Below are 14467 nucleotides of genomic sequence, written 5' to 3'. Positions count from 1 at the left end.
CAACTACATGCTTGTTGCTGCCATTACTCAACCCTTAGACGAACACTCACCTTATTGCTACCATTATCAATAATTGTTTTTTTTTTCTTATACCCTGCTGAATTTGTTTGCAGGATTAAAAAGTACGTAATATTTAGCTTGCAGAGAGAAACTTCACATGGGTAACTTTTTCCATTTTTTACACGATCGCATTATTAAGAATGTACAACACATATAGACTTACGTACAGACGTCTGGATACTCCCAGTTGTTTTAAGAGAATATTCCAACAGTAATAAAAGAAAATGTGATAGGAGAAACAATTAAGATCTTAATATTTACAAATACTAAAACAAATGCTTATACCACTAAATAGTCAAGCTCTTTTGGTTGGTTGATTAGTAGTTATTAGACATTATTTGCTAAAGTGTCTGGGTTTCTAAAAGCTATACATTGAGGGCTGAGTCACGTACCTTGGCAACGCATTTAGAGGTATCCTCATCTGAGTTAATGTGCACGTGAGAGCAGTACTGAAATGGCTGAAGTTGGAATCATGGCGCTGGGATTGTGCTGCTGGGGCAGATGCCTTGACAGGCCACTGAGGCTAGCGCATTCAGTGTGTGATGTTTTGAATCTATACGCATACACTCCCATTTTGGTAAGAACTAATAAAAAATGATAAAAGAGATGGTTTTAGAAGAGTACCTGTGAGCTTCAGAGCTCTTTTAAGCAGGGGTAAGTAATCTCTATTAAGAAATATACAGACTTGTTTCTACCTTACTCAATTAAGTCAGAACTGTAGTCACTGAAGAGAGTTTTCTGTGGCTAAACACTATTTACATTCATTGATACTTATATTTATTTTATATTTATGTTGTTGCTACACAGTATTTAGGGAAGGGGGAAAGAAAGGAAGTAAACAAGAAAAAATGTTTTTACAGGGTAGCATTGTTTTTTTGAATCTCAGTTTGCAATTCTCAAAGCAGTAAAAGGACCAAGCATTTATATGCTACAGCAAGGCCTAAAGTCATTTCTTACTAGTTCACTGTCAGGTTTATAACAGGTCTAAAAATTATCAGTAAGGAAAATGTTTGAAGTTGGGGAGTCAGCTGACTGTTTAAAATTAAGCATGCTTATACACCTCTAGATAAGACGAGCTACAGATTGTATTTCTGTTTATTTCTTGGCTATTAGGAAAAGTTATCTCAAAGTTTGTATTAACAAGCTATTTGCAATACATTCTCGTTCTGTGTGCAAAGGTAAAAAAACACCCAACCTTCATTGCTATGGTATGCCATAGATACTTTTATTAGTTTTGGGGAAAACTCATTTCAAAACAGAAGTTAGAAATGTCACATGATAACTAGTTCAATATCTTTTAAAAATGTAAATGTTACTTTTAAGGATAGTTGATGATGCTTCTCTTCCAACATAACCAAACAGAATGAAATTTCTAACATAAACTGGGGAGGAGCGGAGGGGTGAGAAGCTAAAATCAGGCCCTCCACATTTCTGTATGCAGGTATCGTTCCATGCAGAATAATTTGATAACATTTCCTTGACTATTCTGGGTGTTTCCTGACTGATTTTGCTGAGATATTTTCTCTTGATCCTTTTCTCATGCTTTGGGGATTCAATTACAATAAGGGTCTCCCTCCATTATTTCTTTATTCAAGGGCAAATCTGTGTGCTTTTAGAATATTTTTGAAGCTGGAATATCAGCTAAAGTAGAGTTCTGAACAGCTTGAAGCTGATTGACAGGTTTGGCTGTGCATTTGACAGTATTAATCAAGAATGGTTATAAATAAGAATTTTGAATTGCTGATCCTCATGGCTTTTTTTGAAGGCAGGTGAGGAGGCATGCTGTGATGGTGTGAAAGGAACAACAAAAAAAGAGGTTATTGCTTTTGACAAACACGCACGATGGTGCTGCTGTTAGAAGTTGCACTTCAGCTATATAAAACCATTTCTCAAATGGCAGACCTGTGCTCAAGTGCTGACATCCGTCCTCTTTCTGCACTTCACGCTCCCTAAACAGAAACTGTGATAAGTCCTTGGCCTCAAAGCTTTTAGCCTTTTCTTAAACATATTATAGTTCTCACAAAGTGAAAAAAACAGAAGCCTTCTAGGGGCTTGTGCTCTCTTTCTGTATGGTACTTCATGATTTGTTTTGTGGCCTTTGTGTCTTGGGCTTCTTGTGAATCCTCCAGCAAAGAATTGGGTGCTTATTGAATTGCTGATGTTTTTATTCCTGCTGACCATTTTTCCAAACTTTTTTTTCCTATTCATGTTGGGGTGGATTTCCCTCTCTTTCTTTTTCAGGTAGTTGGGACGTTACAATATTATGGTTTTGAAGAGCCCTGATCTACATTATTTATATTAATAGGCAGAAAAACTTTAGGTCTAAATCTTCAACTCCTGAGAACCATTAAGCATGAATGTACGTTGGAAAACATCATGCAGACCTTCAGAGTTTTATAAATCATCAACAGTGCGTTGAACTACACCTAAAAGCTAGCAGAGGACTTGGGAGGACTGGCCTGTATATGTCTGTAGCTATTTATACAGCATTGTCTTGCATTTCTATGTGAATTTGAGGGGTGGCCACAGGAAAACATATACTAAAGCAGTCTCCTGTGGAAGTATCAGGGACGAAGGCTATGGTGGCTAGTTAAATTACATTAGTTCAAATCAGAAATACATGTGCAGTTTTTCTTGTTGTTGTTCCTTCTCAGCTGTAGTTGGTCTGCTAATCTAATGTTTAAATCTGGGAGCTAAGGTACAGTAAGAATCTGAGGCCGTGTATAGTTTCTGAAAGATTTGGGAATCTTCCTCAATGGAACTACAGTCAATACCTTTCTCTATTAAAATAGGCTTTATATTATTCATTAACATACACCTTAGCTTGCAGAAAGCAAAATCTTACAAGTATAAAAGGACATTTAAAGATAATCTGTATATTATCACTAGACTTCTTAAAACTTAAATTTTGTTGATTGGGTTTTTGAAAAGCTAGAATCTTCAACAGTGTGAATTCATGCCAAGGAGTCCATAAAAGGTTTTTTGGGTGGTTTTCTAGTGTTGATTAGTATTTATCACTACGTACACATAGTGATTTTGACAAGGGATAGGATTTTGACAAAGAAAGTGAAGATAAGGGAAGAAAATTATTACGATGTAAGCATGATGGCCTTCCAGTAAGAAGTGAGAAAAAAAATCATTGTGTTGAAAAAACTACTATACTTCTTCTTATCCTCAGAACCTTCCTTTTCTATTGGCAACTGACTGCACATTCCTTGTGCACATACACTTCAGGCAGTGTGTAACTTGACTGCAGTATCATAGTCAATCTATACCTGTTGGATACAAAGCTTTGCAGTCCGTATGCTCTTCAGCAAATGTACAAAATTCCTACCCATGTATTTGTTATTTCTCGTATCTTGAAATCACTGTTTTGAGTACATCATATGTCCTTGTATATGTATTGTGTAGGAGGATATCTAGGTACTATACAATTTACGAAAGCTGCAAATTTATTTATTTGTATTTACCTATTTATTTACATGCTTTTTACTGCACTGGTATGGGTAGTAATGTATTGATATAGCAAAGTATTCATGGAGTGGGAGCTCACATAGGGCCTCTGGTTCTATCAGGGATTTTGAAAAACATACTTGTTTTAGGTAGTGAAAAAGAAATGATGAACAATGTGAATTTTGCTTGCATGTCCTAGGGAAAAATTGCTATATTCTGTTCATCAGCTGATAGATGGCATGCTGAAGAAATCAGGTTTCTCACGTCTAGTTTTATATGATTGATTCTGAAAAGCAAAAGAGAATAAGTAAGTTATCCATTTTTTTTATGTTAGGGTAATTTGCAGCAGTTATGAGAGATGTCTGACAAATTTAGGGCATGTATGAATGTGTTTTGTGTTTGCATAGCTGTGTGTGCAGATCCACCTAGTGGAGGTACAGCAAAAACTACAAGAATTTTTTTCCTGCTAGCTTTTCCTTTCCAGATTGCATTAGCTAAACTAAGGGGCTCTTCTGCTCAGAAAAGTTTGTGTCTGGGTTTGATTGGCATGGCAGTAGCAGCTGCAAGCTGCAACAGCTTTCATATTCCTCACTGACATACACGTGCTCACAGAAGTTGGTAGACTAGGTCAAACTTTAGGCTAGGATAACTGTGTCTGTCAAGAATAAGAAATGAATTTGGTTTGTACTATTTGCAATTTAAAATAAATTACATTCAGGATGCACAACCTGAAAAATGTTTTCACATTTATCTTCTTTCTACAGGAATGAGCTGGAACGCCAGTTTCTTGAGCTGTTGCAGTTCAATATTAATGTTCCCTCCAGTGTTTATGCCAAGTATTATTTTGATTTGCGTTCCCTGGCAGAAGCGAATAACCTGAGTTTTCCTTTGGAGCCCCTCAGCAGGGACAGGGCATGTAACTTGAGGTAAGACACTTTCTTTTTAGATTGCCCAGAACTGAAATAAATAAATAAATTATATATATATATAAGTATGTATGTATGTATAAGCATTTGGAATTTTTGCCCTTCTCCTTCCATCTCTTCCCAAATATTCCCATGTAATGGTAGAATGTGCCCCAATGTCCATAACTGTTTTACTTGTGCTTTGGGTATTTATGGATATGGGGGCAGCTTTCTGGCCCAATCTGTTTCATATCTGGTATTGCTTTCCATTTCTTTCAGCTCTAATTGTTGAAATTGGTCTTGTGAAAGTACAAGTTTTAAAATAACTCAGTTCTCAGTCTGGTTTTGCGTGTTCTTAAGACTGACTATGCAGGACAGAGTATTAACAAGCATTGCTGAAAATAACTATTCCGCGTGCTTGTTACCTGGTACTGCTGTATTTCACGTGAATCCAAGTCTGTTATCTCAGCAGTATTATTCTCAGTAACAGGACAGAAATGAGCACACTGTTACTGGATGAATCGTGAATACTTAGGAGACCTACATATGCCATGTGCATAAACCACTATGTCAGGTGGTCCGGACCTGCGAAATGCAGGGCACTATGAATTCCCCACAGACACTGGAGGAATTTAAAATCACCAGGCAATAGTGGATACTTTACAGGACTAGAATCTTTTTTTTCTTGAGCTTTTTTAGATGAAGTTTTTTGAATATGGGCATTATTGCATGAATATGTACACATTTTGTTCCTAAATTTGAAGTCTGCTGTTAGCTGCTAACTGCTTTTAACATTGGGTGCCTTTAATTAGATAACAGCTTTATGCTGTAAGTTGTTCATCTGTGGATTAGAGTGAGTGTTGCATGTTTTGAAACTCTTACTGTTCCTGCAAAACAGTTTCTGTGGGGGAAATGATGCATGGGAAGATGAATTAACTTGTTTGCAGCTGTAATGGGAACAGAGGTATCTGGAAACTGGTGGAGAAAGAATCGAAGCAGATTTCACTAAATTTGTATTTCTTATTCTTTCTAAAAATTCTTTCTAAATTTCCCTGACGTTTCTAATAAGAATGTAATTTAATCCTTTGTATGAATTGTGATGTAAATTTGCATCAGATTTTGTCTGTATTAAGGAGTCGGAGTAATAAAATATGGAAATTCATTGGGAATGTAATGAAAAGAGGTGCCTTGCTAAGTTATTAGATGTTAGGTCTTGATAATTATCGCCATTACATATATTAAAATTAAATGAATTACTTTTTGAAGAAAACTTAATACACAACATTTCCGAACCCTTTCTGTGAGTTACGAATGAAGGTAATGAAGGTAGCTCCTAAAACCATGGAAGAAAAAACAGAAAATAGTTGTAAATACACAGAGAATTGTAAATACACAGAGAATACTGGTGGTTATTCTGAACTATCTAAAGATAATGCATATTTAAAAGAAATAATGGAATATTTTAAAAGTAAATACACTTTATTAAAATCTTCCCACGGTGGGGATGGTTTGTGCTGCTGGCACGAGGTTGCAGTAAAGTAACTGCTAGCCAGAGGGAGCCTCTGCAAGGAAGAGTCTCTGCTGTGAAAACACTGTGGTTTTATCAGCTCCTTGCCTCTGTTCTGTGGCCCCAAGGAAGGGAACTTGATGGGAACTGCCTTGTTCCCTGGTAATATTGGTTGTCATTAGTGCACCCTTGAAAGTAGCTGACAGCATAATTTATAGCCTAATTCCTTGAGCCCAGTTAAGCATATAGCTTGCCAAGAGTTATCAAAATGCATTTACAAAACCTTTCCAGGTCTGTCATATGCTTCTCAGCCCTGAGTTCTCTATTTTTGAAACTGAGAGAAAAGCTGCAGTCTGTGGTTAAAGGCAGCAGACTCGCAGTAAATGTACATATGCAGAGGAATGATTTGCCATGCCTGGTAAATTGAAGGGACTTTGCTCAGTTCTAAGATTTAAAGCAACTCACTGACATTTGATACCACAAAAGGTCTTGTGTGAAGAGGTGGTTATATTATAAAGCATTTTTGCTACGTTTGCATTTTACAGCTGTTATATATCTGAAGCCTCTTGGTATTAGAGCTCTCATGGCAGATTCTCTGTCTTACTATTTGTTCGACTATCAACAAGTTGATTTACCTGTGACCAAAAAAAAAAAAACCAAGGCAAGGCTAGGAAATACTGCTGCTTGTCAATGGCAATGCTTGACAAAGATCCATCAGATCTGAGATGCTACGAGAGGCATAGCCCGTGGCCTAAAAGTGTCCTGAATTTGTTATACAAGTCCAGCTAGTAGTCAAGAACCATTTTTGTGTCACCCCTTTCTTTTTTTTTTTTCCATTGTATGAAATCATGCAAGTTAAAAATGGCACACAGCCTTTCATTAGATCATGCGGTCTGCTCACCTGCCAATGCTCCGTGTTCAGAACAGCACATCTTGCAGTGTGTTTTCTCCTTGCTTCTAATTGTGTCAAATGTCAAGGTCTCCTTTGCTTCTCCTGAGAAATTATTTTCTAACATGGGAGATTTTTCTGCCAAGAAGATTGTCAGATATCCAACCTTAATCCACTGTTTTGTAATTTCCTACTTGTGCACCTGGTTTTTGTCCCATGTACTGAGCTAAATGTGACTCAGATCCTGCTCTTTTGGTAAGTCCACAAAGCATGCCTACCCTATTTCTGCTTGTGATCTTAGCACTGTACTGATTTCCAGACCAGATTTTTGTAAGAGCATTCGTTAGTGCACTCTCAGTGTATTGGGCTGTGTTGTCTCTGCTTTTTATTATTAGGATAGCACTTGAGGAATAAGTCTTTGAACTACGTGCTGTCTTTTCTTGACCCTAAAGAGGTGCTATCCTATAGATCAGACAGATAAAAAGAGGAGGGAAAGATGTAAGTTACAAGTAGAGAAGTATCTTTATATCCCTCTGTCTTCCTGCTGTTGCAGTGGTTGATTGCAGCCCTGCATGTCCTGTGTGTTCAGAACCTCGTAGCTAAAAGGCAAAGGGAGAGCAAAACTCCTCAGATTTTTCTGTCAGTAGTAAAGTGATTGTTTTTCTTTTCATTCTCCCAAAGTTAGGGAGAACCCTCTTCATCACAACTTCTAGTCATCTGTATTTTTACGTAGTCTGTCCAGACTCAGTTTTGCCTCTCCCTGCAAAGTTCTCTGGGTTGTCTGTTTTAGGGAGCATTGCAGCCTTCACAGCTGAGTGCATTTGTGCATTTCCAGCAACAAAGCTAAAACCCACACTCCTGCTTTCCTGCCCTGCACAATGATGTCCATGCAGGAAAGATTTATCCTACTGCTGCGTTTCTACCCTGTCCCTTCTCCTCATCAGCCCCCTTGGGCAGTGACAGTCTTCTCTAGGTCCATGCAACTCAATAGAGGAACTGACTTCTAGTTCTATGTGTGTGTATGTATGTATATATATATATATATAATGAAGAATATATATGTATGCATATTTCTAGCTAATTACAGATATTACAATCAAGTCTCCCCAAAATTTCATATAATTTAATGGTGTTGCTGTTTTTCATAATGCTTTGATCCGGTTTCATTAGAGAAAAGGTCCCTTGCAACAGTCAAAAACTAATTTCTTCTTCCGGCTTTGAAAGCAACATATACCAGATGACAGAAAGGTGTTGTGAGCTACTTGGATTTATTTTAACTGAAAGGCAGTAGTAAATAATTACAATTTTCTGCTTTTGTCTTGTTTCTCCATATGTTCCAAGATGCTGTAGTTGACTTGTCAAATAGGCTCCAAATGTTGGGTTTATAAATTAGTTGCAAATGAAGTGGCTTCAAACCGCAGTCAGTGTGCTTCGTATCTACATGAGTCAGCACCGGGGACTGGAGTTGCCAAATGTTAGGTGCCACTTCCAAGCAAAATTTCATATTGTCTGAGTGAGTGCCAGAACAGGAATTTTGCTGTGAAACGGCCAATTTTGACATGATTACTTTCCCTGTTTAATGCCTACGATAGCAGACTGGTTTGGCAGCTGCAGGAAGCTGACCTCCTCCACTGAACACCTGTTTGCCAAGCCACACCTTGGCACATCATCCTGTGATCAAACTGTTTTCGTCTACTGGATTTAAAATCCACTTGAATTGTATAAACATTCTTAGTGCATTGAGTTCCTGGTTACATTAAATAAAATACTACTAAGCAGTTTTGAGTGAGTTAAGTTATGGTCTACAAAGCAACAGGAATATTTGTGTTACTTTATTCTGTTCTCTTCTTGAGCGCTAAGAAAGTTCAAGAATGGTCATAGCAAAAGGAAATTCAGTTTCCAACTGAAATAGTAGCAACTAGTTTACAGGTGGTTTTCTTTGTTTGTTTGTTTTAATTTAAGTATGTTTTGTGGCTGGCTGGAACAAAGCGTTAGGTGAACTCGCTTTTAGAGGCATGAGTTGGGTGCTTCTGTCAAAACTGCCTCTGATCTTTGCAGCACTGTTCACTCCTGCAACTTGCTGTGCTGTAGAAGTAAAAATCAAGAAAAAGCACGATGCTCAGAGTCAGACCATTTTATTTATATTGCTTTCTTTTATAATCAAACACTTGTACTGTTATTGTTTGTGCCGTACTTTTTATTACACAAGCTATCTTAAGATAGCACTTAAAAGCATTCCACAGTAAATACAAATACTGTTTTCCTTCATCTCATTTTCTAAGTTGGCTTGAGTACTCCTTGGAATGACCTTTCTCTGCAGCTCTGTGTGTTTAAGTGCCAGAGTTAACATCCCTACTGATGGAAACCATAGCCTCTCCCAACCATATGAATGCTTAGAGTTATGTATGGTACATAATGTACATTCATTTTAAACTTGGCTAAAAAACAGTAGGAACATAAAATGTTAACTCCTGTGTAGTTTAGTAAGTCTCAGCATTTGAATAATCTTTGTATCTCTCTTTAAAAAGGTTTTTAACATTTCTGTGTATTTTTAATGCTAATAAAGTTATTCTTGGTATGAGTGACATTTCCCACAAGCAGCTTAAGACAGCCTGTTCACATAGAAATCACCATCTCCTGCCATTAGGGTTCTTCAGAAATGCAGGTAGACATCTGCATGAGCAAAGCAGGGCAAGTATTCTGACAGACCATTTACCACTGGAGGAAAACGTATTTGCTATGGGACTTCAGGAAAGAAAAAAATTAAAAGCCATTCTCTTCCCAAACTCTCCAAATACGCTGACAATTTCTGTAATTGTTCTATGAAGTTTTCCGTAATTTTTCACCCATGAAGTGCTCTATTGATGCTACTTACAGCAGTGGGTAAGCACAGCTACCTTGACTAGATTTGCGATGGTTAACCTCTAAAGAAAAGGTTTGGCATACGCATACTGAAACCTTTGAAAGCAAATATGGTGGGCAAAGCAATGGCAATGTGTTGAGTATTTTAAGATTAACGAAATGAATAAGAGAATTTGGGGAGAAGTTCTTCACGTGCTTTGTTTAATGAAGCACCATTTTGTAGTTCTGTCTGCGTATAGAAATCCACAATCAGTTCTTTATTACTTGTACAGCTGTGGCCACTGCAACTGAGGTTTCTTCCTTCTCTCACGTTACAGGCCATTTCCCGCTTGTGTGAAGATAAATACAAGGACTTCAGGAAATCTGCAAAGAAACGGTCAGTCAGTGCTGACAATCTGACTGTGGTTAGATGGTCGCCTGCTATTATCTCCTAACAGAGGAGACTGGAATATTCCCACGGACGTACTGTTTCATCCATCCAATTTTTTTCGGGGTGGGTTGGGGGGAAAAAAAGAAAAAAGACTTTTGATTTTTTTATTTTTGAATCTGTCGAGCTGCCTTTACAGTGCCTCCCCATTGTGTAGCACACGAGCAAAATACCTAGCAGAAGTTGAAATGGAGAAGTCAAGTGTTTGGGATAGAAGATGGGCAACAATCTTTTTCTCACTTTCACTAACAGCTTTACCCTTTCTGTGAGGAAACAGCAAATCAGGTGCTTGGAAGAAGAAACAACAAACGAAGTAGAGGCAGACAAATATTGAAGAACTGTGCCATTTTCCAATATGCTGTACTTTTGAAGAGAAATGAACCGTGTAGTCAGATGACTGTGCACTAGAGGAGTGACGTTGGAGAGTTCCATCTTAAAGGTTTCTCTTAATACCTTTCTCAGTTTTTCTTTTTGCATTCCTCATTGCTGCTTCCCAGGATAAATTCTTCCCCTTGCACAGCAGCAAATACCAAGTCTGTATTAACAGTAGCACAAGCCCCTGGATAAATAGTGTTGGTTTTTTTCACTGCACTTTTCTCTGTAAGCTGTCTTATTAGCATTATTCTCCATAATTATTATGCATATGTTATATTTCTTGTATGCCTTTTATTGTATTTCAAAAGAGAGAACTTGACCATAGTGCTGAACCAAAAGCATGTACAGGGATCAGAAGATCGTTCGTAATTTCATGATGTGTTTTATTTATAGTATACTTGGGTGCGTGTGCCTTCCTGAGTTCTTGGAATCATTTCTTTTTCCTTAATGTAAAGATACAGTTATTAATGTATTCAGACGATGATGATGATAAGACTTGGGCCAAATCTCTGAAATTTGCAACAGATCTTGTGATCCTTTTTGCAGATTTTCATAGCATTAGAAGTTTAGCAGAATTCATTTTGAGAAAGCTTTTTTTTTTTTTTGTATGGCCTGACTAGTTCATTCCTTCACCTCCAGGTCCATTGTTGCAAGCAATATTCTCAATTTTATATGTTTACTTTAAATCAAAGTGAGTCTGTTTGTATAAAATAAAAAATAATTTAAAAAAATGTTCCAGTGAGAAGGCCTGTAGAGAGCAGAAGGAAAATCTTAAGGTATTTGTCACAAGTAGATTTTATTTTGAAGCTAAAATACAAACCCTCATTATTTTTTTTTAGTGTAGGTGCTTTTAGAAATTAAAAATAACCAAACTGTGAACATAATTTTCAACTCTGATTATTAAGCTCTTCTGTTGCTGTTACTAGTTCCCTCCTACTGTGGCTGTTGCCCCCTTGGGACCTGTAAGAACCTTTTATAGAAAATAATTTGTCAATATAAGCATATTCGCTTTATAGTGCCCCAGGGTGATGTTTTCCCTTTTTTTGCACAGTTCAGAAAGATACGGTTGAAAACTCTCAGTTCTCTGAAATCCTTTCTTTGCGACTACCACTGAAATGAGTGGCAACAGACGTCCCTGATTTATGCACTACTGTGGTAAACCATAAAGATTCCATATTTGTTTTATTAAGCCCTATGGGCTTGTAGCAAACCGAGGGGCCCAGAGATGCACACTTCCCTTCAGTGCAATGGGAATCAGATGCCTCCAGATGGAGGAGCGCTGACAGGATTGAAGTAGTAATACCAAACAGTTTTGTGTTAACTTTCCAATGTGATTTGTGTAGTTTGAGACATGAAGGTTTTGTCCGTAAATTCTCCTGATGTCCTTTGGGCCTTTCAGATATCTAATTCTCATCATTGTTGTGCCAATGCATCAGAACTGTGAGCATCCAAGTCCATTTTCCCCTTGAACGTGGAATGTAAGGAAAGCCTTTATAACAATACGAATGCAAATCAGAGTATTTGAAACCTCTTTACAGATAATATCAAAAGTAACATTTTCAACGCATTTGAAATTCATCCTTTATAAGCATAAATTTAGGCTTTAAAATATGTAAAATATTTTGATTTATCAACACTTTGCTAAACTATTTTCCATTAACTTGATATCAGGAATATTGGTTTTATCCATTTCTGGGTGATAGAGATACGAACTTTGGATTATGTAAAGATCTCAATGCATCTACTATAATTTTTGTGAAGTTTATTAAACTACTTTAAAGATTGTATAGTCTATTTATTGTATGTATGTACATACAGTCTGATACTTTAAAAAGTGGATTCCGTAAAACCTGGCTCAGTCTTGTTTAGACTATTGAATATCGTTTTAGCCTTGTGCACTGGACTCTACCTCTGTATAGGAGAATTTTCCATATTCTTAATTAGTACTGATTCTGTGATTAACTTGGTTATGTTTCTTGCACTAAGAATTAAAAAGAAAAAAAATCTGCTGTAAGTGTGGATTTTTTCTTTAGTTCAAGTTCTGTTGTATGAATCCTCTACATTTAAATGGAGATTTCTTTCCCTCACGGTTATAAAATAATTCTTTGTTTTTCCTTCTGGTTTGTTCCAAGTTTGCCAAAAAAAAAAAAAAATTATAGATATATATATATATATACGTAGTACCTGACAGTAAATCTGAATAAGTGTCGTTTGTTTGCAAGGTACTCTATACCATGTAATTAAAAATGAATTATTATTTAGGATTTTTGCACTTAGTATAGGGTTTTTTAAGCGTTACTGTATGGAAAATGCCATTGCAAGATTAGAGAACCACCCAGGGTGTGAGAACAAGAGGAGAACCAATTGCATTTTCATTAACAGCACAAATAAATTGTGGTTTTCATTTCAGAACCTGAAACAAACTTTGCTGTAAATGTTTTCTGGATTAAGGTTTTCATTACTGCTTTGGTCACCGGCTCAAAAACAAAAAGGTGTAATAAACCTTGTCCCTTCAAGCATCATTGTCTTAATGAATTGTTTTTTCTATGTTGAGCCAGTGGGCCATTGGTTTTGTTGCTTATGTATTGATAATTGGATAAACATTTGAAAAATGTGTCTTGTAAGGGTTTTTATTCATGCATCCCTCTGTAGACCTAAGATTTTCCCCTAATTCCTCTTTCCATTTGTAGACTTATTTATATTTCAATTTATGTTTATATATATAATTTTTTTTGGTCAGCTGTTTACATCCTTTTTATGGACACTGTTGTTTGGGACTGAGAACATTGGAGTCGTGTGCTAAAGTGTAGAAAGAAAAATGTCAAAAAGCCTTTTCCCCCTTCCACAAACCCTATCCATCTTTTTGAATGATACACTTTTTCACTTGCTAAAAACATGCAAAATCCTGTCTGATAACAGGGTGATGGGGTCTTTTTCAATAACTGTGTTTTTTTATTTACTTTTTAGCTTTTTTTTTTTTATGGGGGGCGAGTCAGCATATGTAGCTTCATTTACCTTCGCTTATTTAGCTTAGTTTATCATGTAAACTAAACAGACGATGGAAGAACTGTTTATGTATTTATGGAGTCTTATTCCAGACTTTGTTTTTTAACGCCTCTTTCTCTATTTCCCAGCTTTGTTAATGCCAGAAGCCTTAGATACAAACTAAAGATTAGGAGTAGCAAAAGCCTCATCAGAAAAGGATGATAGTATATTGGTGGCAGATGACAAAGTGACATCTGGTAGTGTTGGCTGTGTATAAAAATAGCAGGATGTGGGAGGGGATAGAAGAATTGAAATGACAGAACAGAAACAACAAAACAAACAAACAAAAAACCCAAAGCCTTAACAGCTGAAGCAACAAATTATTTACAGCCATCCTTTGTTGGTAACGAGCATTTCATTTTCCAGTGGCATGTTTAAACCGCTAATTGAAATGCTGTGCATCCACCGCAGGCTCATATAGTGCTCTGCTTCTGTGGGGAATTTATGAAGAATTTACTTGACCTAGCTTTTAGCACTTCCTCACTACTGTTGCAAACACACTTCTATAAGCTGAGTTTTATTTTTTTTATAGCTTGAATAAGTTGTTGAAAACACCGACCTACCTCTGCAGTGGAGTGTCTACTTAGCGTCTCTGACAGGTTCTGAAAACATCTCAAATGTAAACACAAGCATATCTGTGTGCATGTGACCTAGATCTTGGTGGAAAATGTTAGTATCAGCACCTAAAGTGTGCAGTAAGTATCCTTCTGCTGTTTGTTTTTTTTTCTCTTCGCCAACTGAACTGAGGAAACCACAGAAGTGATGAGAGGTAGAGTTGCAGTAGACTACTACAGGTAATGATAGAAGATACATTGCAACCACTGGTAGGAGAAGATGCTTTAAAAAAGGAAGCGAGGTTAAGAAGAAAAGCTGATGATGATAATGGTAGTTTTATAGTGTATGCTTTTCTGAGCCCTGTTTTTAAGAATCTTGAAGAAGTGACT

The 14467-nt window shown here is 36.9% G+C and overlaps 1 protein-coding gene across 1 annotated transcript in view; it reads left to right on the top strand.

Moving 5' to 3' along the window:
• Positions 1 to 10110, top strand: part of CCNY (cyclin Y) — a 124933-nt gene extending 114823 nt beyond the window's left edge. The window contains 2 exon segments of the mRNA XM_040547159.1: positions 4278 to 4433; positions 9987 to 10110. Coding sequence (XP_040403093.1) covers positions 4278 to 4433; positions 9987 to 10110 — 280 coding nt within the window.
• Positions 10111 to 14467: the final 4357 nt, after the last annotated feature.

This window comes from Cygnus olor, chromosome 2 (assembly GCF_009769625.2).
Source record: "Cygnus olor isolate bCygOlo1 chromosome 2, bCygOlo1.pri.v2, whole genome shotgun sequence".
Lineage (NCBI taxonomy): Eukaryota > Metazoa > Chordata > Aves > Anseriformes > Anatidae > Cygnus > Cygnus olor.
The sequence above is the reverse complement of the archived record's forward strand: the minus strand, read 5'-3'. Positions and strand labels throughout refer to the sequence as shown.